The 25,173-nt window shown below is 42.4% G+C and overlaps 1 protein-coding gene across 1 annotated transcript in view; it reads right to left on the bottom strand.

Annotated features, from left to right (window-relative positions):
* LOC118787621 (chondroitin sulfate proteoglycan 4-like) overlaps positions 1-22,787 on the bottom strand; it is a 30,147-nt gene extending 7,360 nt beyond the window's left edge. Inside the window, exons 1-4 of the mRNA XM_036543149.1 lie at positions 22,645-22,787; positions 7,105-7,268; positions 2,774-6,337; positions 1,645-2,115 (exon numbers count right to left, since the gene is read on the bottom strand). Coding sequence (XP_036399042.1) covers positions 1,645-2,115; positions 2,774-6,337; positions 7,105-7,268; positions 22,645-22,714 — 4,269 coding nt within the window. The 5' untranslated portion in view covers positions 22,715-22,787. The remainder of the gene's footprint in view (positions 1-1,644; positions 2,116-2,773; positions 6,338-7,104; positions 7,269-22,644) is intronic.
* Positions 22,788-25,173: the final 2,386 nt, after the last annotated feature.

Below are 25,173 nucleotides of genomic sequence, written 5' to 3'. Positions count from 1 at the left end.
TAAAAGACAAAGAGAAGCATGTGGTTTTGCAATCAGTCCTATATCTGATGCATAACACATTTATACCATATGCTACGCAGAGAATGAAAGAAGAATAAGTGACAGTGAATACATTTTTCAGGTATGGAAAGACTTCAGTTTGATGATTATGACAATACTGGGTTTTCTGAAGGCAGAGGTATTTTATAGACTTTATAAACAGGAAAGTTTATAAAAAGGAAACAAGGCATGAGAGACCATTGACTTGTGGAAATCTTCCAAACGTGAATTAATCTGAATTACCACTCAAAATATAGAGTAAATGATACTAAGAGCATGGACAAGTTATGTAAATTAGATAAAATACAGGGTTTACATTTAGCAACAGCACATACTGCACATGTCAGTGAGACAGCATATAACTCTTGTAGGATCATGTGTTGTGATCATTATGTTTTATAAGTGATCCTGTATGATAGTCACCATGGTATTGAGAGATTTGCATGTGCAAATTACAGACGTAAATGATCATAGTTATTCCGCTCTGTTTAAGCTGAAATATATGATACAGATCTGATGAACGCCACTGGAAGCTCAGTTTCCCCTGCCACACTGTTTGCTCTGGGCACCAGAGCCAAATCTGCCAGATGGGGTCTATATCCCTGCTGAGCACCACTGCAGAGTGACATTATAGAACGCTCTCTTTGGAAGTGCAGTAAGACCTGTCCCTGCTGTCTAAACAATCGCAAGAAAACAGACACTGATGCTGCCCAAGAAAGGGCAGAAATTTCAAGATCTCTTTGAACTGGACAGATCCCTCTAAATTAGCAATGGTTATTACATATAAACCCCTATCCCATGCCATCCACTGATACAGATGTATTTCTCAGGGTATGCCTCATATAGGCAACTGGCGCTTTTCCACCATGGGCAGAATAACATAGGAAGAAAAGTAAGTATATATAGAAAGAGCACATCTAATACACATCAATGCAAAATGAAACCTTGCCCTATGACCTTGTTGAATTAAAATCTTCTAAACAGAAGATGGTGACATTTAAGTCAGTTTTGAGCATAATCAGATTCTTTTTCCAGTGGAAATGGAATACCACTTAAGATGTGCCTTGGCAACATTTGGTTGCTGTGTGCACATACATTATTATGTTAATATATGGGCCAGTTTATTTTGGCTCCAGGCTAAGAAGCATTTGCGTCAGATTTTCCACAGAGCCAGAGGAGGTGGGGGGGAGGAACCAAGCAAACTGCACATTAGAGTCTGTAGTAGGATGAAGTCTCCATCAGTCTCCACTGACATACATCACATGCTCACCACCAAAGGCAATCTTGTATTTTAGATTCTTCGAAGTAACCAAAAAATATTGTTTAAAAAATTTCTTTGGAAAGAAATTCATACATAGGCATCAACTTCACTATTTGTATTTGTCTAAGAAACAAATATCAAGCATTTAAGCATGTCTTTAGAATAAAATGGCTTTGCATGCATGTTTCCCAGTATCTTAATCAGGTGTGTCCAAACTTTTGGTGCTGGTCCAAACTGGTGCTATGTATTTCCTTTATCTATGATAGCTAGACAGTATCATATTTAAAATTTCAATGACCGTTTTGCTTGTTGATTGTCTGAGGGTGGGGGGGGGGGGAGCTTACCTCGTCCCAAGTGAAGAAGCTCAGCGGATCCCGGTCTCCCTCCTGGTAGCGGATGTGGCCGTGCTGGGGAGGATCGTCCAGGACAAAGTCAATGTTGGCAGAGCTGTAGAAGGGGTGTGAAATGTTCAGGAGCTCCGCTGACAGGGCCACCGTGCCCCCCTCCCTCACAGTGAAGTTCTGGTTCTGGACGGGAATGAGCCGGGGAACCACTTGGATCATGACTCGTAGGCCCTCCACTGCCGTGAACCCGTTACTGACATCGACGCTGAAGACGTCCCTGCCTGGGGTTGAGGTGGACACATAGATGACATGCCCTGTGTTGATGTCCTCCTGAGAGAAGGAGCGGATGTATTCCAGACGGGGGCCGGATGTTCCATCTGTGCTGTTAGTCAGCAGGACCACGTGACCCAGTCTAGGGGGCTCCTTGATGGTGTAAACCATCTCCAATGGCAAGATGTCAACCTGCTCCACCTGAAACATATGGATAGAGAAAAACCATCTCATTACATTACATGAGTGTCATTTAGCAGACACCCTTATCCAGAGTGACTTACATATGTTACAATTTATACATGTCATCCATTTATACAGCTGGATATTTACTGAGGCAATTGTGGGTTAAGTACCTTGCCCAACAGTTCAGCAGCAGTGCCCCAGTGGGGAATTGAACTGGCAACCTTTTGGTTACAAGCCCAGCTGCTTACCGCTGTGCTACTCTGCAACCCCATCTCCCCACTCAGAACCCCACAGAGCTCAGAGAACAGATACAATCTCCCAAGCATGAATATTCAACACTGCATATTTTGAATTTAGTGCATTTTTAAAGTATTAATATTTTATATTTCTCAGCATGGTTTTGAAACTCAGTTTATATTAATTCTATGACATTTAAATATAAAATATCATAAAATGTTCACTCTTCTGCGAATGAAAATATAGAAGGGATACTTGATAGAGGTCTCAGACTCTACAAGGACTGCACAGTAATTAAAGATTTTGTACTATGTATTTTATACACTGTCGTAATGCAAGAACAACCATGAAGCAGTGCATTATAATTGTGGACATCTAGGAATCCTAATACTGTTTCACTTTACGGTAATCCTGATCTATTGTGGCATGTTCTCACCTTAAGGTGGTCCTGGTCAATTTCTGTGTGCTCTCCTTCATAAGAGATGATATCCTCATTGATAAGAACATCTGGCTGTGACAGGTATCCTTGCTTGAATATCTTGATTCTGAAGGTGCCGTCCTCAGTCAGGCCTTTTGAGCGCACCATAAAGCTGAAGGAGTCTTTGGAGCTCAGGCTGAGGTCATTATGCAGGTATGATACCACACCCTTTCTCAAGTGTTCCTGAGTGAAAGAAGAGGCCTCTATTCCACTAACGGTAATGATTCCATTGCTAGGGGGTGATGTCACCTCATAAATAATCTCGCTCAAGTCTCGGATGTCCATGTTGGACTCCGCACTTAGTAGGCTGGTGTTGAGTGCCTTTGATTTACCATGATCAACGACGACCATGGTGTTGTTCACCACACGAAGATAGGGCTCAGCAGCATGAATCTGAAGCATTGCTATGGTCTTGTGCAGACCATCAAAGACCTGAAGCTGGAACCTCTCACTATCATCTCCCTGGTGTACAAAGAGAACCTTCTTCATTTTCAAATCAGCCTGAGTGAAACTGGAGAGAGGCTGGGAGCTGTCGTCAGCAGAGACTATGTTACCTGAAAGTGTGTCTACCGGGGTGAACACTAACTGAGTGTCGTTGAAGTTTGTGTCATCATCTCTAAACAGAATAACATCGGTTGTTAGCAAACGTTGTCCGTTTCTTGCCACATGAAGAGTGTTATCTACAACCCTGACTGGTATGTGCTCATTGCGGGACTGGATGGAGATCCTGAACACTCCGTTCAGTGCTTCTCGGCCCTGTAACTGATCTGAGGTGCTGCCTCTGGCTTGCTTGAAAGCAAGGAAAGTAAACTCATCCTCGCTGCTCTCAGAGCCATCATGCTGGTAGATCAGCCTGTCCAGAAGCAGGTCCTCATTGCTGAATACTTTAATGGCTCCTTCAAACCGAGGCTGGCCAGGTGGGGAATCTCTGATGAGACGACCAAACCTGGGGCCCTCAATCACCCGGTAGACAAAGTCTGTAGAATTTTTAGTCTGGACCCAAAGGTGGTCCTTATTCAGGATATTCTCCCCATTGTCCAAAACAATGAGTCTCTCATTAGTCAAAAGTGGAACATCAGTGTTTGCTAGGATATGAATGGGATAGGTATACACTGGTGAGTGATGGTTTTCAGCAGACACTCTGAACTGGAACTGGTCCTCCAGGTCCACAGTGCTGTGGACACTTACACTGTAGTAAAGATCAGCATTCCACAGGTCCATCTGAGTGAAACTGTCTCCCACCATCAGCTCTTTCCTGAGCAGATGTAGTGACCCCAGGATGGGAGTCCTCATAAGGGTGTATGTCATGGACTCTGCATTCACAGTCTTCCCTTTCACTGCAGCCTCCAGCTCTCTTTGTGTTATAGACTTATCTTTATCCATTTCAGTCATCAGAGGGACCATTTTGACCATTTGTATCTCAGAGGGAATGATTCTAATTACAAAAGTGTTGTTCCGCAGGGTCAACTGTCCCAGATGCACATCAAACTGAATGTGTTCCTCTACAATGTGATCCTGGTTGTTTGAGTCTGTGCTTATGTACCTCAGTCGTTCCTGTTCTATATCTGACTGTTGAAATGATGTCACTTGTTTGGTTATGCTGTCGCTTGTAAGAATCTGTAGTTCTCCAAATCTGAGGGGCTGTGTCACATTATACACAATATACCCATTTCTTGGAGAAGCATACACTGACAGTTGCTGGACACCAATGGAGGTGCTGCCTCCTTGTGGCAGGAGGAGGCCGGTGTTTGCCACAAGCGACATGCGGGGCTGTGTGACTGACAAGCTGAAGGTGGCAGATTGACTGATTGAGTGTCCATCTGAAACCTGTAGTGTAAGTCCTGCCACCATCCCTCCCTTGTGAACGTAGTAAATATTTCCATCTTTCAGCTGTCGACATGTAAACTCCTTAATGCTCTTCCCAGGTTGCTTCGCGTTTTCTAAATAACCCTCCTCTATGCTGGGCTCAGAGGCAACTCTGACCCTCATTTCGTCACACCGTGTGTCCGAATCCACAATTTTGATTAAATTAGGACTTAAACGAGTGCGGCCGTACTCTGTGATCTTAATATCACCTCCGCCGAGCTGGGGAATGTCGTTGACAGGAATGACCTCCACAGGAAGGACATATTGCTGGGGCATCTTTAGGCAGTCTGGGAGGTCATTATTACCATTGGTTACAACTTCCAGTTGTATCTGATCCCCATACTTTTCATTACCATCATGGAGATACTTTATTTTCTTATTTACTACATCAAGGAGTGTAAATTTTTTTGACCGCTTGTTACTGATGTTCATGTCAACCAGTCCATACCAAGGGTCATTCTTGAGAGTGAAAATGATCTGGGACAGCTGGATGCCAACAGCATGTAAATCTATCATAGGACTGAGGCTGTTTAGGTCAAGAAAGGCCTCACCGCCTTCGGGGACTAGCAGAGGTGTGATGTCAAGGAGTCTTGTGAGGTTTTGGAATTTTGGTGGTGTGTCAGGTGTTGGGTAACAGTGCCTTTCATTAGGGTTCAAATCCACATACTGGATCCTCACAGGGGGTGCAGATGTACTTGTCTCATACCCGTCATAGTAACTGGAGTAGTCATAGTCCTCCCCTTCACATTTCACATGAACATCTTTGGTCACTAAGGCGTCCTGCAAGCTTCTGTCCTTCTTGTTTACTTTAATTTCTCCCAAGCAGCCAATGAAAGACTCTGAGGTCATTTCTTCCTCCATGCGAGACAACAAACCACTCTCACGATACACATCCCTCATCTTTCCTTCTATGCCTCCAAAATACAGACTCCCAGTTAGATCTAATTTCTCAGAGCTGCTCAGCGGGACGGAGACGACCTGACTGTCCACAGTTATCTCTAACACACTCCGGTCCATCTGGACATTGATCCTGTGCCACTGATCATCATCTAACTGGACCATGGGGTTGTCTAGGATGACTGCTCCCCCACCCAGGTCGACAGCTCCTTTAAGGTAGCCCCCGACTACGCCGAGAGCGAAGAAGTCTCTCCGACGTCCGGCATGGAAAACCAAAAGAGCATCCTCAATGGTGGTCTTCATTAGCAGCTCGAGGGTCCGAGTGGGTGCTACGCTCCATGTCGGGAAGGACACGAAGGAGTCAGGGCTGATGAAGCTGGTTGCCTCTCCATCTCCTGCCTCAAACTCAGTGCTGCAGCCCTCCTTGGTGTTGTGGCAGAGTGCCGGCTCTGACTGCAGCAGGTCAAAGTTCTGAGACTCAAATTTAACATCGCTCATGCAGCCTCTGAGAGGGGGGATGGATCCATCCAGGTAAGGGGGCTGCATGTCCCCTGTGCCCCCCAGGTAGAAGCCCAGGTCAATGCTAAGGTCATCCTGAGTCTGGGAGATGGGCAGATAAGTGCTGAAGAGCTCATCAATCAGCATCGTCAGCTTGGAATCCTGCAGTGTCACCGTCACGCTGTGCTCCAAGAGATTGTTCAACTGCAGTCCCAGGGATGATGACAGGACCAGCTCACCTGACCCCGTGTTCATTCGCACCTGCAATACAAAACCGAACAACAAATAACCATCCAGTGCAGCATTCAGTTTTAGTTTGTACTTCTGTCATTGTTCATTACTGCCAAAGATGACTTTTTGTTGTCCTCATACAAGGGTGAAACAAAGAAGTTGTTGACAACAGTATATCTAATTGTATTTCTGGTGAAGTCACCCAGATATCCATGGCATATAAAGGCCTATAATATCCAAGCTAAAAAGACCTGATTCTGAATATCATCTCATGGTAAATATAACAGAACTGACTCTGAATATCACTTCATGGTAAATATAACCAAAATGCTTCTTTTGTTCATCCTGTTTGGGTCTCCTTGATTAAGACAACACACAAATTACAGATGACAAGGTCCTCCTGGTGATGTGACACAGTCTGAATGTATTGGACTGAGAAATTGTTCATTAGGGGTCATACCTCACAGTCTCTGTCAGGTAACTGAGAGACACATGAGGAGAAGAATCCATAAATGTAGGCCAGCTGGGAGGCAAATAAACAGAAGCTCGCTGATGCTACAAATACATAGTTTCTTTGGATTAGACCTCTAAGCAGGGGTACCTGTAAAAATGCATACAGCTCGGTCAAGCTGCCCCTGAACGCTTAGACTGTGTGAACATCGGTGATTTAAAAGAATATTAAGGAATGCTCCCCTGTAAGCATCTATTTTCTAGACCTGTTGCCTTAATCTCCTTACCTGTAGCCCTATTCTCACCTGTAATTTTGTTCTCTTAAGATATAGGCCTACTGTTCTCACCTGTAGCCTGCCATTGTAAAGTTCCAGGACCAGGTAGTCTTGAACACCACCTGCCAGGAAAAGAAGGGCGCTGCGCCGGACAGTCTTGAACTGCAGGGAGAGTTGGAATGTGGGGACATCTTGGGTGACTTGTATCCTGCAGAAACTGTCTCCAAAGTAAGACACTGTCAACACAAACAACAGCACAGGTTTCAGACGTCTTTCCGTCGGCTTTCCGTCAGTAAAACCATGATCTCATGAATGCACATAGAGGTGATGTGATCATGCACCAAAATGAAAGTTTTACTCACACGTATGGCACAAATAAAGCAACAGACAGTTGGAAAAGCTGGAAATACAATTCACAAATTCTCAAGAGGGTTTTCTTTTCCAGATGTGAGTCATTACCCTTACACCCTTTTATAGACACATTCTGGAGCAACATGCAGTGTGACACATGCTTTTCCCAGGGTTCATGCCTAGGGTTTGTCCTCCTCCTGCACATATACCCACAGAAAGGCAGAACACAAAGAACTCACGCAGTCTCTTACTTCCCAGAAACTACCTACCAGAGGTCACTCAGATTGCTTCTCTGATATGTACTGACACACTGGATTCAGTACACAGAAGATGTGACTGAGTATATTATTTTTGTCCTGTACTCAGAATCAGTACTGCTGTGGAAATTGCCAGCAGGTAGAATGAGAAGGTAAGCAGTTAGAGTGCCCACCAGGCTCAACATCTTGTGTGTTTCCTGCCATCTGGAGATGATTTCAGAATGGGACTAGAGTCAGATTAATGAATCAAACACAGGTCAGCCGTCATGTAAAAGTCTACCAAAGGCATGGATACTGCCAAAAGAGCTTGTTGAATGCTGAGCAAGAAGTACATCGATTTATAGACACCATAATCACCTTTATGAATCCATAGCACTAAATCTTTTCTTTGGACTATTTACAGAGGACAATGCATTAGAACAAATTGACAAATAATCCTGCCTTCAGAATTATTGGTCAATGACTGGATGACTTCCCTGGTGTGGAGGCTGGTCATAAAGAGGCTGATTTAAACAGGAATATTATTACATTAGCCCATGCTGTGGAACCAGTTTCCTGGTCCTGGAGCTCATTATCTATGAAGTTCATTATGTCTGGATAAGACTTAATAGAGCCCATGTGTCAAAGAGCCTACATTAAATTTCTATATGGCCTGGATCCTGAATTCTACACATACAAAATATCATATGCACATATCGTATTACATTAATATAGAGTACTAAATCTATTACTGCTATTATTATCTAATTTTACTCTTACCTTTAGTGGAAGTGTAAACAGAGAAGAAAAAGTCCTTTCACATACACTGTATGATTCACCACAAACTTATTAGTGATAAATGAAAAGTTATGTTACACAGCAAAACATTAGTCTACATAAAAATATTAGATGTGGATCAAACAGCATTATTATATCCAAAGGCTATGTACAGTCAAAATCATTTTGCCTCAGATATATATTAGTTCACACAGTGACAACTACTCTAACCATTCACCACGCTCTGGCAGTGCTGATTGTGTGCTGGAAGACTACAGATGTTTTTCTGGTGCACATACAAAATTGTGCATTTGCCTCTGTCTCACAGATAAAATAATTTTCCCCCTGTCACTTCCTGCTATCAATCTCCTCCCCGCCTGTCCGATAAGATTTAGGAAAACTGCAGAATAAAAAGAAATGACTAAAACACAGGAAGAGCTAAATTACTTGGCTGGATTTTGTCCTTGTGAGTTTTGTGAAAGCTCACATGACATGATGTCTTCCACAGGCACGCCTGACGAAGCAGTTTTTCTCTCCAGGTCTTGACCACAAATTTCAAGCACACACAGTTTTGCAGTACTGCGTTTATCCTCAAAATGGAATCTGTTTCTAATTTCACTGATATTTTACGTCTCTCCTGTCAATGTTTCCAGTCATTGTCTCAGAGGTTGATCAGCGTACACATGTGAACATCATCTACTGTGCCAAACAAAAAGATTACATCACCTCCATAGCAACTGCTACTAATGGAAACAGATTTGATGAAAAATCCCCAAGCCTGGATAAGGACAATGAAACTTTGCTGCTTCTGTTGACCAAAGAGATCATAAGCAGTTGGGTGGTATGCAAACTGGTGCTGTGTGATGAGGTAATTATACTAAAATAAAGGGGTGAAGCCAGGGCATGGTTTCTTAAAAATGAATACATTTTTGTTATGACAAAATGATTGTAATGGTGGCTATATTAATTTTGAAGAGGAATCAGTATTTTTCTGCAGTTAAGCATAAGTGTCAATTAAACTGAACTATAATTAAGCTGCAATTAAACATGAGCTTCTTTATGGCAATGGTCCTTGTCAAGGTTAATCAAACGTACTGTGGTGGATATCCAGTCACCTCTCTTAAGTAATATCCAAATAAGTGTATGGCTGCTATTGAAGCTTGTGGTTCACATTCCATCCTCTGAAGGACACAGAACATTATTTAAAGGTGTGAATCAAGCAGGAAGAAGAAAAAAACTTGATTGCAGGGAAAAATAATACTGAACCTCAACAGCTGTTATCTGAATAATATTTGCAACTGAAAGATATTATTTCATCAAGAATAGACACACACATTGTAAAAACATGCAAGTTGGCATATCTAAAAGCAGGTTAAATTCACTTTGCACCAAACACAGGGATGTGATCAGACAGCAATAGGTGCAAAAGGGAATAAGGGAATGAGAATCTCATCCCCCATCTCATCTCATCCTCATGTGCAAAATATTAATTTATGAAGCACAATCAATTCACTATTTTGTCATATTTCAAACCTTTGGTGAGTTTGTGACATTAATCATTGATTTAGTTGGCACCCCTATCCAGGGCAGAGTACATTTTACATATTATTATTAGTATCAATTTATGCATCTGAATAATTTACAACGGAGGCACTTCACATTAAGTACTTTACTCAAGACAGCATCGGCAATGCCCCACCAGGGATTTGAGTCTGTAGTGTTGTGGTTACAAACACACTTCCCTAACAAGCACAGTACATTGCTGTGATTTGTGTGTCGCACAGTGTTCAGACTTTGTTATTGCACTGGTCATATTACTTCTAGCCACTTACTTAATTTATGTTTGTCACCAAACAGGAAGCAGTGTTTTGGAAAACTGTCAGCTCAGAATGTACTGAGGGTAAGGTCTGTGTCCTGGGCCAAGCAGAACCAGCCGTCCGATAGGCCTGTGAGGAGAGTGGGGTTTATGGGCTGGCAGCACAATGGCACGTCTGTGGGCCACAGCAGCAACGGAAACAGAGGGCCCCCAGGTGCCCGTGGGGGGGTGGGGGTGTTTGTGGGGGCGGTAACATGAGAGTACGATGTGGCTCTGTGTCTCTGAAACGCAGACGCCCAAAACTTCGGCGGCCACAGAGTGTTTCATGTGTCTGAAATCACAGAGCTTTAACTTTAAACGGCAACAGAGGGGTACTGGGGACTGGTTATGGGTTCCCCATGGTGAAGCTGCTGCTGCTGGTTCAGTCTGAATCTTTCTGCTGGACCCTTTCAGGTTGTCCCTTATGGAGTGCTGAGATTATTACGATTTTGGGAACAGGGCAGAGTAAAGCACTTAGGATGTGGCTCTCCCCCAGATGCATATACATACATCTCCAGACCCAATGCTGCCATTTATCTGCCCTGGAGAAACTATACACTACACCACTGCAGAGACAGGGAAAAGTTTAAAATGTCTCAGGAAAAAAAGGCATCTTATATGCTTGGTGCTTAAATTAAGTAATCAAGCTGATTTTATTCATTGAACAATGCTTAAACAAGATAAACCAGGTTAGTGCCATCTACAGCCACATCATAAAATACAAAGGTACCACCCTGAGCACAGAGTGATTGATGCACAACTTCCTAATCTCATGGCAGTGCCATGAGAGCGAGAACAAGCCACGCTATTTCTGCTGGTGACATTTTCATCCAAATGGGAAACATTTAAAAGCAGCTCCCTCTCATAAAGAACCCCATTAACGTCAACACTGGAGACTAAGGATATTTGTGAGCAACCCCTGTGGTGGAGTATTTTGTTGAGTGCGGGAGTGCTCTCCAGTGAGTAACTGAGGGTGAGAGTAGAGCTCTTCCACACCCCCAGCCCAGCGGTAACAGGGCATCGCATGTGCAGAGTTGATCGGTTTAAAGGGAATAGGGTGCTCGGGGGGACATTAGGGGATCCCCTGCCAGGTCTCTAGGGTTTTAGACACTATTTATCCCCCCACCCCTAATCCACACCACCTGACCACTTGCTCGACAAGGCCCCTGCCCACACTCACCCCTCTGTGATTTCTGATGAATGGGTTTCAAGCTGTGTTCTGCTCCAGTACAGAACCGCCCCAATAAAGACCTGTGTTCTGGATCAGAATAGCCCTGTGTTCTACCCCTCTACAGAGCTGTTCTGGCCTAGGATGATTCTGAGTTGGTCCACCAGCCTGCAGTAAGCCACCACACCCTACTCTGTGCTCCAGAAACATGTGGCACTATTTCCATTTGTGCTGCTGTTCCCTGCCCCACCCTACTCTCCCCACGTCAAGCTCAGCAGATGATAGAAAAATAGCTACCAGTAAAGTAGGGGCAAGCAGAAGGACTCCACTGTGATGACTGGTTACTATTTATTATGTTCTTTCATTTCATGGCCTTTTTGTGTTGAACCCAAGATGGATTGGATAGATTCCCTTAGATAGATTCACCCCAAGATGAATATCCCATAATACCCCGTTCACTGTATTATTTGCTGTTGAACAGATGCTTATAAAAGTTTTCGCAACCGACATATAGATTAGTAGCAATCCATCATCTATTGAGAATTTTGTTTACATGTGTATCAATATAAATTTACATTGTTGAAAATAGTTAAAATATGTAGACAATGTCTCTAATAGAGCTATTTTAAAGATATATTTAACTTTGAGTGTAAAAACATTGCTTCTGTTAGTGAATTGGGAAAAAGACACAAATTTCTGTAATTCACACTTCTCTAAAGGTTTTACATAATCAGATATTATCGGAGGATATGCATACTGTGCATATTACTAAAAACTTGTTGGTGGATTCTACATCCGTGGATGTATTTAGGGGGCTAGAAAGGGGTGCTTCTAATATCTTGTTCCAGATTTCTCTGGCATATCAGTAATGTTTATATTTCCATGACGTTGGAAAAATTCAGCAGTGTTTGTTGCAAATGTTAGAGTGCTGTGCTCTGTCAAGCTAATCAGAGCTATTACCAGGAGAAATGACTGAGCATGTCAAAACAAAGAGCAGCTTTAAGAAGAAAGCTGTTTGAATACAGCTATGTGGCTAGTGGATGATAATTACTCTAGGAGAAAACCCTGTTGTGGTCTGAGGTTTAACTGCAGTGTTTCCATAAAGCTGCTCTCACAGTGAGGGGCGAGAGGCTGAGCACGTGTTTCCATGCTGGGGTCTGACTAATGACTTAAACATGTGCCTCTCTGGTGGGACACGGTACCCTTTGGGTCGTTATTCATCAGCGGTTCCACTCGGCTCGACGCGGGATCCAGCACACGGAGCTGAGTGGTATGTGGTCAAGATATGTCCGCTAAACAGTCCTTACACCTCTCAGTCCCAGTGTCTGTCCTCTGTCAGGCCTCACTGCATGGGCAGAAACTCAACACACCGTTTCTCCTTCAAATGATTACAGAAACAATATTTCCATTCAGCCCTGAGCCTCTTAGCCAAGCACATGCCCCCTAAACAGAAACCTGCTTCCTGCCTTTCTGTTCTGCTAGCTTACAGCTATCATCAGCAAAGCCTGTCTAGTCCACAAAATCAGATCTCCTGCCGTTTGCATGATTTTAATAACAAACAATTGTCCTTCATTACTGTGAACTGTTACTGATCCCAGAGCTCAGGGCACTTAAATTAATAGCATTCTTTTGTTCCTCTGGGATGGAAGGGGAGGAGAGTTGTTCCTCTTTTCTATTAGGCCTGCATATCTGACCTGACTTAAACAGTCAGGTCAAAATGAATCTTTTATGGGAGAAGAGGGGGATAACATAAACACATTCCTGACTGAAATGAACATATATTCAAATAGTTAATCAATCTATTTTAAATCAAGTAACTAATACTTAAATCCCCCCCAAAGATGGAACACAAGCCTTTTATCATAAATGGTCTTAGCCAGGACTCCCACACTCTGAGCAGTTAAACACCCAGCGCTAAACCTCCTACTTCTCCTAGCCTCCATTGCTTCAGCTTTAAATAAATGCAAGATTTATTTTACCTTGATTTGAAGAGGCTGTACCTATTGGATTATACATGACACATCATGCAATAGCTCTATATGTTTGGAGCTTTCAAATGAGATGTCTGTCTGCATGTATATCTGCTAGTTCCTCTTTTAGGTAAAAGGACTCTGAAGCCTGCTGCATTCTTTTAGCTTCCCACATTCCCTGTTGTGAAGGATTACTAGGACACCATTATTTTATGAGATTTCTCACCCGTACACATACATATATTTCCCCTGAAAAGGACTCACTGCATCATTAAACTGCTGCTTTTACAGATCCCATAGGCAGACTTGTTCCCAGCACAGAGTTAATATTGCTTCCAGCACAGAGTTAATGCTGCTCCCAGCACAGAGATAATGCTGGTGTCAGCTTAGAGTTAATATTGCTTCTATTACAGAGTTAATACTATTCCCAGTACAGCCAATTTATACCGCTGTGGTGAAGATTTGTAGAAATGCATAAGGCAATAAAACTGGTTTTGCTTATTTAAGCAGCTATCCAAAGAATGAATAAGCAATGAATAACACCTATCGTATTTCTGCCACGAGTGAAAACGTTGTCTCATTTAGTTGAATTCAAAGTGAAAACCTGCAGATTAAGTGGGCACTCATAGGAGATAGGTGGTAGAGGAGAAGTGTTCTAAAACATCTGAATGGCCTGGTACAGTATGAGAGTAGTAGTGTAAAATGTGTGCTTGAGTATGAAGTGTTATTCAGGAATGGGGAGTCAGAGATTGTACTAGACAAACTGTCTCTTAAGATATGCATGAGACTGAAGTGAGAAGTAAGAACTCAGATTGAGCATAGAGCTGATAGATAAATCTGTGCTATAAAACTAAGAGGATTAAGAATAATGCAGCATGGCCGCAGTCTATGAGCTAGCTATGAGTATTATTGACTGACAGTCTAATGGAACCAAATTAATCAAATATATATATTTCATATATATGTTTCTGCACATACAGACATTGTGTCCTAGTGTAAATCCTTCCATTTTGACCAAATCATCTTGTCATTTTGTACTGGAATTATCTGATGATGTTGAAGTCTTTATCATAACCAATCAAAAACAATGATGCCCTATCATGTATATATCCCACAGGAAGATTTGCTCTTCAGTCTGCCCTTTGTTCCTGCTGATGTCTTTCGCGTCCTGCCTCTCCTGCTCCCTATCTGTACTAATATCTCCTGTGTGTGCTCCAGTGCACACAATATGAATATTCTCCATTTGAGGTGAAGAGTCTTACACATATTGCTCACAGCCATGTGCAATTTTCTGTTCAAATTAAAATCACAGTCAAGGCAGACCACATTAACTGAAGACAATGCCAAAAAATATCAGAAGTACCACATATCTGATCACAAAGAGCATTTAGAAGATTCCAACATGCCGTGTTGACAGTGAGTATTATCTGGTGCAATTTCCTGATGAAAGTGCACGGTGTGTGAATTATTCTTTCTAGCAGATCACAAAAGAGAACATTGAGAAACATCACGCAATAGACGAATAGTCAGCAATTATCTAGAGCATGCATAACCAAATTATTGTAATAACAAAAAGCTGATATATTTATTGTGGTGTCTTCCTTCAACAGACTTGATTGAAAAGCCACAACATTGTATTCAAGGGATATTCAACCTTATGAATAAGTATAACCTCTTACTAAGATTCAGTACTATAATCTATGACTAGTCTATGAGTTTTTAAGTGTTTGAGCAAGTTATTAGAGATCAAATAACCTATACATGTTTTATTTATGAAGTTATTTCATCCAAAATGTAGTCGTGTCCAAATCGTATAAAAAGACAATGATGTATAGTGGAGCTCACCCTGCCCTGTCTGTGTATTGAAATGTCTGCACGTGTGAGAATATATGGTCACCATATGGCCACACGAGTCAAACTCCAAGGAAATTCCACTGAGTAGTGAAATAATACATCTTATATAAAATCTATTACATAAATAGATCTAGATTATGATTAGGGATTACAATGTCTTTGTGTGCCTGATTTACACATACATCCAGATTGTAATTAATTTTTCATTTGATTTATACATATGTTTTATACTGTGCAGTGATGTTTATCTGTAGGGTTAACAAGAAAAAGAAACACATCTTTCCACAGTAGATCAGTGCTAGTGCTTGTTTATGCTCAACATCCTGTGACAGTTTATGGGAACACCTTTCCTTTTGCACTTATGAAGTCACTCCACTCTTCCTTATTGGCATGTTCAATTGTGGCACGTACATTCAATACAGTCAGTGTGTTGAGTACTTATTTACTAAGGGGCAAGTCCAAGAAAAAGAGAAAACAGCAGATGCTATGAGCATCACACCCTGTTTCAACATAGCTCTTATGAAATGCACTTTATGCATATTGCATGCCAGTAAGGATAAGAGTGTATAATTACATACCATAGTGTAATGATATAGGATTTATATGCATTTTACAGACACAATTGACATTAAATAAATCAATCTGAATTAATAACATGCAGAGACCTTGTGTGTCAGACCGCAGCTCTTCCCAGAATATGGTTTTCACAGCTGCCTGGACCACAGCCATCAATGTTCTGTGGTATCTCACATTCAGGGCCACCCTGATAGAGAGATGTATCAAGAGAGAGAGTCCCACCCCTGCACACAATTCCATACAGCAGCCATCTTCCTGAGGTCAAACAGTCAATCATTCACCTCCATTATCATTTGAATCATTGTTGGACTCTACCAACACTCCGTTTTCAACTCTGAATAAGGAAAAAATGTACTATTCTCCAAAAATGACATGACCCTTTAGAAATGTCTCTAAAAATTACATTATACTCAAGCACCTACTTGCCAAAGCACATTTTGTGTAGCAAAATGTCAATTGACTCGTCATGGGGTTAGACACGGATCGTAAGTCAAACAGCACCCCCCTTTCTGACCTCAATAACTCTTTCTAATGAGAAACAAACTACCATGTAACACCACTGCTTTCAGCACAGGTTCATCCCTTTTTTCACTAATAACAGTCTTCTGAACAGCTCCTGTGCTGGAGTCAAAGCACCAGAGGCTTGTGGGCAGGGCAGGACAGGCTGTTTCTGCAGAAGCTGCACTGCATGTATATGAAGCAGCTGTGCAGCAGGGTGTCCTTGCTCAGAGTGAGTCAGCTTTGAGGCGGCGCCTCGGCCTGAGCAGACGGTTATTTTTAAACGTTAATGAGGTGGAGGGTGGCTCAGACAGGAGGGGAAACGGGGGGGAAAAGAAAACAAACGTCAAAATGTCATTTTTCACCGTCTCGCTGAATAGAGCCCCTGTTCTGAGTCCTGGGCCTGATGAATGCTCTGCCCTGCCAGGCCAGGAGGCTTGCAGCTGGAAAGACGGAGTCAAAAGGAAAGCCAGGGACATTTATACACATGAAATTAGACCTAGTGGGTGCACAATCTTTCCAAAAGTCCAAGGGCCTCATTTTGGTGGTCCGTTTTGGCGGGACATTACCCACACTGCTGCATCACTCCAGTGGGGTTTTATTCCAATGACGTTTATTCCTTTTTTATCAGTTTAGTCATCTGAGACAGAAGTAGCTGTAATAGAATGAAAACCGCAGCTACACCCAGTGCAGACGTTAAAAAAACCTGTAAAGTCCAGTAAAACAGGAAAAGACATTCTGTATGAGTCTATAAAATAAACATGCAGGGTGGAGTTACAATCATCTCCTGTTACACTCCAACATAAAACGCCAGCAATTAGTATAGAGAATATTAACACAAGGAAAATGTGAAAGTGCATTAATTTAATTGCCAACAGTGCAAGAACCACTGATCAATACTTTCAGACATAATTGTGTTGGTTAAGTTATAACTGACACCTTAATTACAGCTGCAGATTTATACAAAATAAATTCACTGGCAGAATGTCCAGTTGTACAGTATACCTTCAGAGGGAGAAGCAGAGTGGACATTCCTGTTTTGTTTGGACTGAAGTTGGGATATTCAGTGGGAATCATGACCTCAAATTTGATCCCCTCAAATGGGATCCCCTCAGATTTATCAATATTGCACTGATATCAATGCAGAATACCAGCACCTGTTCACAGGTGTCAGTATGTATTCAGTAATGCTCTTTTCCTGTGGTTCAGACTGGTCTCTCCTCAGTGAAGATAGATCTCCCCAGAGCTCAGACTGGGCTCCTCACAGCTCAAGCCAGGAGTTCTCTGCCCCACTTATATGACGCCCCAAGCAGACAGAGTATGTTCTGTATTGCCTTTTCTGACATCATGGGAGAAAGCTATTTAAAGGCTTCCTGATGTGATGATGACATGGCTTTGGCCATGAATACAGGAGTCCATGCAAGCTAAAGCAGTGCCCCGCCTATCTTACATGTGAAATTCTGTTCTCACTTATCACTTTATCCACACAATCCCTAATCCCCACCTCTTGCAGAGCCTATTGATTTTTCCCCAGATGAGAAGCCTCTGATGAAAGACACAAATTATTCCAAGAACACTTCAGTTCCACAGGACAAATGCTGGATCTGCTTTGAGTCAATACCACACACTAAAGCTTTTAAAAGCAGTAACCTCAAAATGAGCATGCTTCAAATAAGTCAAGACTGATAACAGTTATCCATACATTATATGGTTATGACTTATGTTGTCTCAATATTTCTTTGTTAAGTTTTACAATATGAAAAAAAACAAGATGAACAGTACACACAATATAAGATATCATATATTATTATATGACACAGAGAGAGAAAGAGGCTTGAGTAGTGTGAGGTGTGTAGGAGTAGAGTAGTGGGGTTTGAGTAGAATGTGTGAAGGACACAGATTAGAGTAAGATGAGGCGTGTGAAGGGTAAATGATCTCTTGGATTATCCAGAGCAGAAAGGACCAGCTGCAGAGCCATGTGATACTGATGATCAAGATATGAGAAATGAAAGATAAAGTTGAAGATGATAATAACAGATGAAAGATGAAGAGGAAGATGATAATGAGAGATGAAACATAGAGATGAGAAGGCTGTACTATGAGAGTGTCAGTGTGGCCCCCAGCTGCCTCTTCTGTCCAAACTGTCCACACTGCCCCAGCAACCCCCAACAGTTCATGCTGCCCCAATTGCCACAATAGACCACACTGCCCCAACTGACCATACTGTCACAACTACCTCAACAGACCACAATACACCAGCAGCTGACACAAGAAACCACACTGTGCCAACTGCTCCAACAGTTACAGAGGCACACTTAAGGCAAGATAATGGTTCATTATGGGGCCTTTTAAATCCAAAACAGGAAACATAACCACTACCAGAAAAGGGCTGTGTGTTTGAACTGTAATGGAGTTCCAATAGCACAATATGTCTAAAGCATGATGTGGCCGCAATGTCACAGCCATGTTGAGGACGTTGCTAAACAAAGTTTGTCTGATAATTAATATTTTATACATACATGATTTGTAGTCTATCTTTAAGGAGGAGACTCCTCTAACACAGCTAATCTGGTTATGTCTACTTAATGTCTGTAAACTACAGATGAATCCAGATCAGTTTAGCTTCTCCCAATCAGGATAGATTGATCAATTTCATGAAAAATAACCCACGCAAAAATCAGCATGTGCACCGTCATGTGACACAGTTTCATACTGTTGTGATTATTCACGCAGACACAGTGGGAACACAGACGTGTTTATGTATTCCCTGGAGTGTGCAGCAACTGTGTCACACAGTTTGCTGGCTCTCCTGTGTCTACATTCAGTGTAGTTTCATTCACTCGGCACAGTCGGTCCTTTTCAAATAGTAATGACTAAAACAGGAATCTGACCTCTCCCTGCTGATCGTATGAGTGCTGCTGTCTGTTGAAGAGTTCTTTCCAAACCAGTCACAAGCAGTGGTAGGAAAATACTACACAACCCCAGGGTGGGTTTTGCCTGATGTGAATTGTTTGGGCTGTAATTCTACCGCACTTTGTCCTTGACTTTGAGGAAAGAATAAGCAAATGTCACTTCTCTCTGTATGGACACATTATTACTAGGTTAGTGGTGGATGAAAACCACTTTAATCTTACAGACACTACCGCATTCTACTCTTGTCTTATGCTACTCTGCAGGTTACTCAAAAAATAATACATTATGAATATATTTTAGGTGGTATTTTTTTTAGCTGATAATGTGTAAATTGCTGTTTTGGTATGTAATTATGTATCAAATGCATTTGCAATATATTCCTCAACTGAACAACATATTTCTCAATATATTACAATATATTTCATTTTCATATGGCCACACTACACTACAGGCTACTCTAGTCTTACATAAGCTATGAAGCTGGTTAATCTAGTCACACACACAAGACACAGGCTACTCTGTTTTATACACACAACACTACAGGCTAGTCTAGTATTCTACAGACAACTCTGCAGATTTCTCTAGTCTTACAGGCACTACTCTGCAGGCTACCGTTGGATGTTGGATTTTCCAGATGATGTTCTGTATTAACCTCTCTACGCTCATTTCCTGCCTGGAGACTAGCAGACTGATCCCCTTAAAAAACTGGGGGTGGGGGTGGATTGAAAAGACCCCTACATACCAGTGCTGGCACTCTGGTCTCACAGCTTGGCCATTATGTGTATTTTGTGTGGACATTTAGTTTTGGAGGGGATTCACAGAAATAAATACATCCTGACCCGTGGTGACAGTGAACAAACACAGAGAGCACTTTGGGAACAAGGGAACATGCTGAAAGACGGCCTGAGTCCACAAACTTTCTAGCAGCCCAGACACAGCATACAACTGACAGAACCCTTCTCTCCACAAGCTGGGCTGAGCCAGGCCACAGCAGTGTGTGAGAGAATTGAAATTAGAACAGGAAAGGTTTGACTTGGCCAGCCACTGAAGTCACTTCAATACACCAAGTGTCTCAGCCTTGTTGCATCAGTAGCAAAATTGAGGTGTGTAATTCCTCAAGAACACAGTGGTCATTCATTCTGTTTTGAAAGTGATAATAATCAGCTCTGTTCCAGACTGACTGTCACTTTCTTTGCCATTGGTCCACCGTGGGACAACTAAGATCATTATGAGAGTAATTGCCTGCAATTTACTCCAGGCTAAAACGTTTGAATAAGAGCGGAAGTCAGAAATGAAAGCTCTGACATTGATGCTATCTTTATTTACAAGTGCCTTTTCATTGGGATCAGATTGTAACTATTATGACCTTTGGTAACCAATGTAAGCATTAATTTCGAGGAATTTGGCAGTGTAGCAAAAGGCCAACCACAGTATTGTGTTCAGTAGAGCCTCTGGTCAACACTGAATGAGAGCTAGGATTATCACCACACTGAAGGCTACTGTTTACACAGGGACTGCAGTTAATGAGTGTTAAATTCATGTTTTAAGTGTTGCATTATACTCAGAGAGGAGCCGCTGAGAGAAGAACGGTTAAATCAGAGGGACTAACTGGATGATGTAATCCATCCTCCACTATAAACACTGTTCTTCATCCTGACTGCAGATTGGAGGCCTCACACAGTCTCTCGGGGACTTTCAGATCCATGTGGACTCCATGTGTGTCCAGAGCTTCTCATATTACTGTGGCAGCACAATGGACGGGATGGGAGAGAGAGCGGGTTGGCTCTCTGCTCCGATGATGTCAGCACTGTGAAGCTTAGACTCTGGGAAAGGGAATCACAGCTTTCTGTCTGCAGAGTATTTGAGAGATTTAGAAGATCTGAAGAAGCCCCTGAAGAAGACCGTCTGCATCCTGGCAGATATTCAGAATAAATAACTGTGTGTGAATTGTGGGGAGCCCAGTGCATCTGTGGAAAATATTTTCCCTCTTATTACCAGGATGTTTATAAAGCTGTCAGGCTCTGTCTGCAACGACCCCATTCACTGAGAGATTCCTGGAGGTGCAGGGAAGGGGGAAATGAAGTCAAAGTGTATATATTCATGATATGTATTATTGTGTATTCCTCCCCACATCCACTATGCCCAGAACTGGATTCTCCTCCTCCAGCTGACGATAAAATACAAAATACAAACTTTCCATTTTTAACTCTCTGAACACTTAAAGGCACCAAGAATCAGGAAGAAGAGAATCTTATTGTGAGCACATAAATGTATGATTTATGCATGGAAACAGTTTCCTTGCATTGAAACTGCATGATAACCAAGCTGCAAAACAACAGAAATTCAACCAGAGATGTTATTCACAGACTCTTCAGTGGAGGGTGACTCACTAAAATGGATAACTTCCTTTTCACTTAGTTTCAGGGAGCCTAGGGATCACTGTGCACAAACTCTATATTCATATGCTCACACGAACAGTTTCTTCCTGACCCTTTCTTTAATTGGTCAGAGGACTAACTATGGAGCAGTTTTTCATCAAGGGTGTGTTTTTCCCCATTCACCGAATGAAAATCTCTGGTTGGTAGGATGGCCAGATTGCATCACTATTTGGAGGGTTGGGTTCTAGGCATACAGGAGGTGATTTGATGTGCTCAGTCCTGCATGTCCTACTTGATCCTATCAGATTTGAATTTTTTTCCTATAAAAAGAAAGGCTCTGTTTTTCTGAGAGACACAGGGTTTCTCTTAGGTTTAACTTTTCTCCTATAATAAGAGAAGCTCTGTTTCTGAGAGGAGGAAAGACACATAGGGTTGTGCTTATATTTAACTTTTCTCCTATGGTGAGAGATGCTCTAGTTCTGAGAGCCTGAGAGACACAGCAATGTGCATGCAGACACACAGCCTGGACACCAAGAGAGGAGCTGCCAGCCCTCATGAAAGACTCTTTCATGATGAGGTGTGGAACTCACAGGACACCTCATTTCACCTCCCCTCTGCAAACAACAGCATCACTGAGTCTATGGCTGAGTAAACACACTCATACACACACAGACATATTCACACTCACACACTCACTCACTCACTTACTCACTCGCTCACTCAGTCACAAATACACACTCGCGAGCACGCACACACACATATACACACTCAGGCACACATACTCACTCATATACACACAGACACACATACTTGTACATTTGCATACATGAACACACTCACAGGCACACACAGATACACACACACACTCATGCACACATACTACTATATAGTAGATGTTTTAGCTAAGCAAATTATTAAAGATGGAGACAGAGAACAGATAGGGATCACTCATTCAAATGAAAGCTCCACAGATGGACATCACTCCACTCTGCAGCCCCGTGCCAACAAAAGTGAGGGGTCTAGCCCCAACACTTACCTGAATGTGTGGGTACAGGCAGACAGAGCAGGAGAAGCAGGGGAAACACAGCCAAACAGCAGGACCTCATGTTACAGGATAGTCCAGTTCTCAGCCTCCATTCAAAGCACAGTGTTCAGCCACAATCTCCCCACACTACACCCGCTTTCTCATGAGGGGGAATGGATGCAGGGCCCAAAGTGACACCCCACACCCCCTCAGCTCCCTGCTCCTCCCCTAAAACACACAAGCGCCACCCTGTCCCCACCTACAATGCTCCACCCCTCTGCATCCTCTTACACACATAGGCACCACCTCTCCTCTCATGCGTTCCCCCATATCTGTTGGGGGATAAAAGTGAACTATACCAACCCTCCATAAGTCTCAGATTGCAGTCTGGATTCTTAAAGAGGAAGGTTGCATTTGCACTCAAAAAGCACTACTGCGTATGTCCTGCCTTTTGCTGTAACCAATAATTTCAACATTTTCAGATACAGCAGAATAAATTCTGCTTAGCCTTCGACCACTATTTTATTCCAACTGTTTTAAGAAATTTCCAGGAGTCCATTGTCTGTTATAAATTGTAATAAACACTACAGGGTGAGGAAGATAATACATATAAAACATATAAAACAAGAATAACACTTAGAAAAGATTATGTCATGATCAGATAAACCTAGTCTGTGATGCAAGAAATATGTTTTCAATGAATTTGGGAATGAATATTTGGCAGTAATTGAACAACCCCATCACCTTTCGCAGACCACACATGTTCACTGGCTGAGGCATATTTTCACTCGTGAGTCTCCTATCTGCAGTCAGATGCTTCTACCCTTGTGTGATGCACATGCCTAAAAGTGCACCACCTCTTTCTGTGCCAACTGCACCTTCTTTGGGCTGACCTTGAACCCACACCTTTTTCCTTTTCCTTCTCTTGACGATCCTCACAGTGCTTGATTACAGGGGTTAGAGCAATTACCACAACTTTATCACTGTGGCTTGGAGTCTGGCTTCTCCACCATTGTCCTTGAACTTCCTCAGATGCAGCCGGATCCTACCCAGCCTTCTCCCATTTTAGTTGCCAGCTGTGTATATTTTGCTAACACATGCTATCACCGCTCAAATTCCCGAAGTTATGTCTGCCAGTGCCACTGTCAGTACTCAGATGGCTGTTTATCTTTCAATGGGACTTTCCATGTAACATGTTAAACTCTTAGCAACATTAACTGAATATACATTACCTGAATTATATATAACCTGTGTGCACGCGCATGCGCACACACGCACACGCACACACACACACACACACACACACACACACACACACATACACATACATATTTATAGATATACATTGATAGATAGATAGAAAGATATATGGCAAATCCTTATTGTAGGTTTACACCATAATAAGCCTACAACAAATTGTCACTAGGACCTGAACAAAGTTTTTACAAATATCAGCACGCAATTATACATCTTGCCTTATCTAGGGTGTTTCTGGATAGGACTCGCTTTTGCTGTGTGCTTTTATGCTATCCACACATCTTGGTGTGGGTTTTTTAAAAGTGCAGTGTTTCCCGCAAACACAAACCACAATGCATATGCCTCTGAGTCTCTTGACACGGAAATTTACCATTATTTATGAAATGGATCAATCAGTCAGTATGAGGCCCCCTGTCCTGCATATCTTCTATATATCCTTGCTCCAAACACACCTGATTAACATGCTGTTGACTAAATCAGGTGTGCTCATCTAATCGAAAGTGATACTGATGAGTTTGGTCAGGTAGGTAGAGCAGGAAAAGAAGGAAAACGTGCGGAGCAGGGGGCCCCCAGAAGCAGGATTGAGAATCAGTGCTCTAGAGGGTGGTAATAAAAGTATACTCGCATGTCTCAGGTCGGATCAGTCCTATTTGTGTTGCCAAATGATAGCGAGGAACTTTGCCCCAGGACCTTCAGTGAATGAGGACAGTCCGGAAACAGCCAGAGACAGAACCTCGAACAGAACCAAGGTTTATTAGAACATATTCACATGGAAACAATTAATTACAACACTCTCATACTACAGAGGGATGTACCATGGGTTTACCCTCTGAGTCCTGTGGAGCACCTTTATTCCATGAGATTCCCCCCACCTCCCACTTCACTAATCTTGTGTTGACTAAATGATGGCTCCAGGCCTTGGCCTTGGAGAATTATAGCACAAGCTGTCCTAGGGGGCAGGGGGTATGACTATTTCTGCAGGGTGATGTTAATTGGCTATCTATATGTATAGGGGTGGGGGGTATTATAGTCACAAATGAGATGAATATAATCAGGCTCTACCATCTGCTCACAAACAAGATTCTGCACTCATTACACACCTATGATCCGGAGCAATGTGTCTCTTTTTGCCTTATGGAACTAGCAGCAAAATGACTATTAAAGTAAATTGAATTGTGGGATAAGTGAAACGGAGTAAAATGGCAGCATCCAGAACTGTGCCTCTTTCAAGTGTACAAAAGGGGTGTGCTACATGCGGAGCGTGCATTGAACTGTCCTATTATA

The sequence above is a fragment of the Megalops cyprinoides genome, chromosome 13 (assembly GCF_013368585.1).
Source record: "Megalops cyprinoides isolate fMegCyp1 chromosome 13, fMegCyp1.pri, whole genome shotgun sequence".
In the NCBI taxonomy this organism is placed as follows: domain Eukaryota; kingdom Metazoa; phylum Chordata; class Actinopteri; order Elopiformes; family Megalopidae; genus Megalops; species Megalops cyprinoides.
The sequence above is the reverse complement of the archived record's forward strand: the minus strand, read 5'-3'. Positions and strand labels throughout refer to the sequence as shown.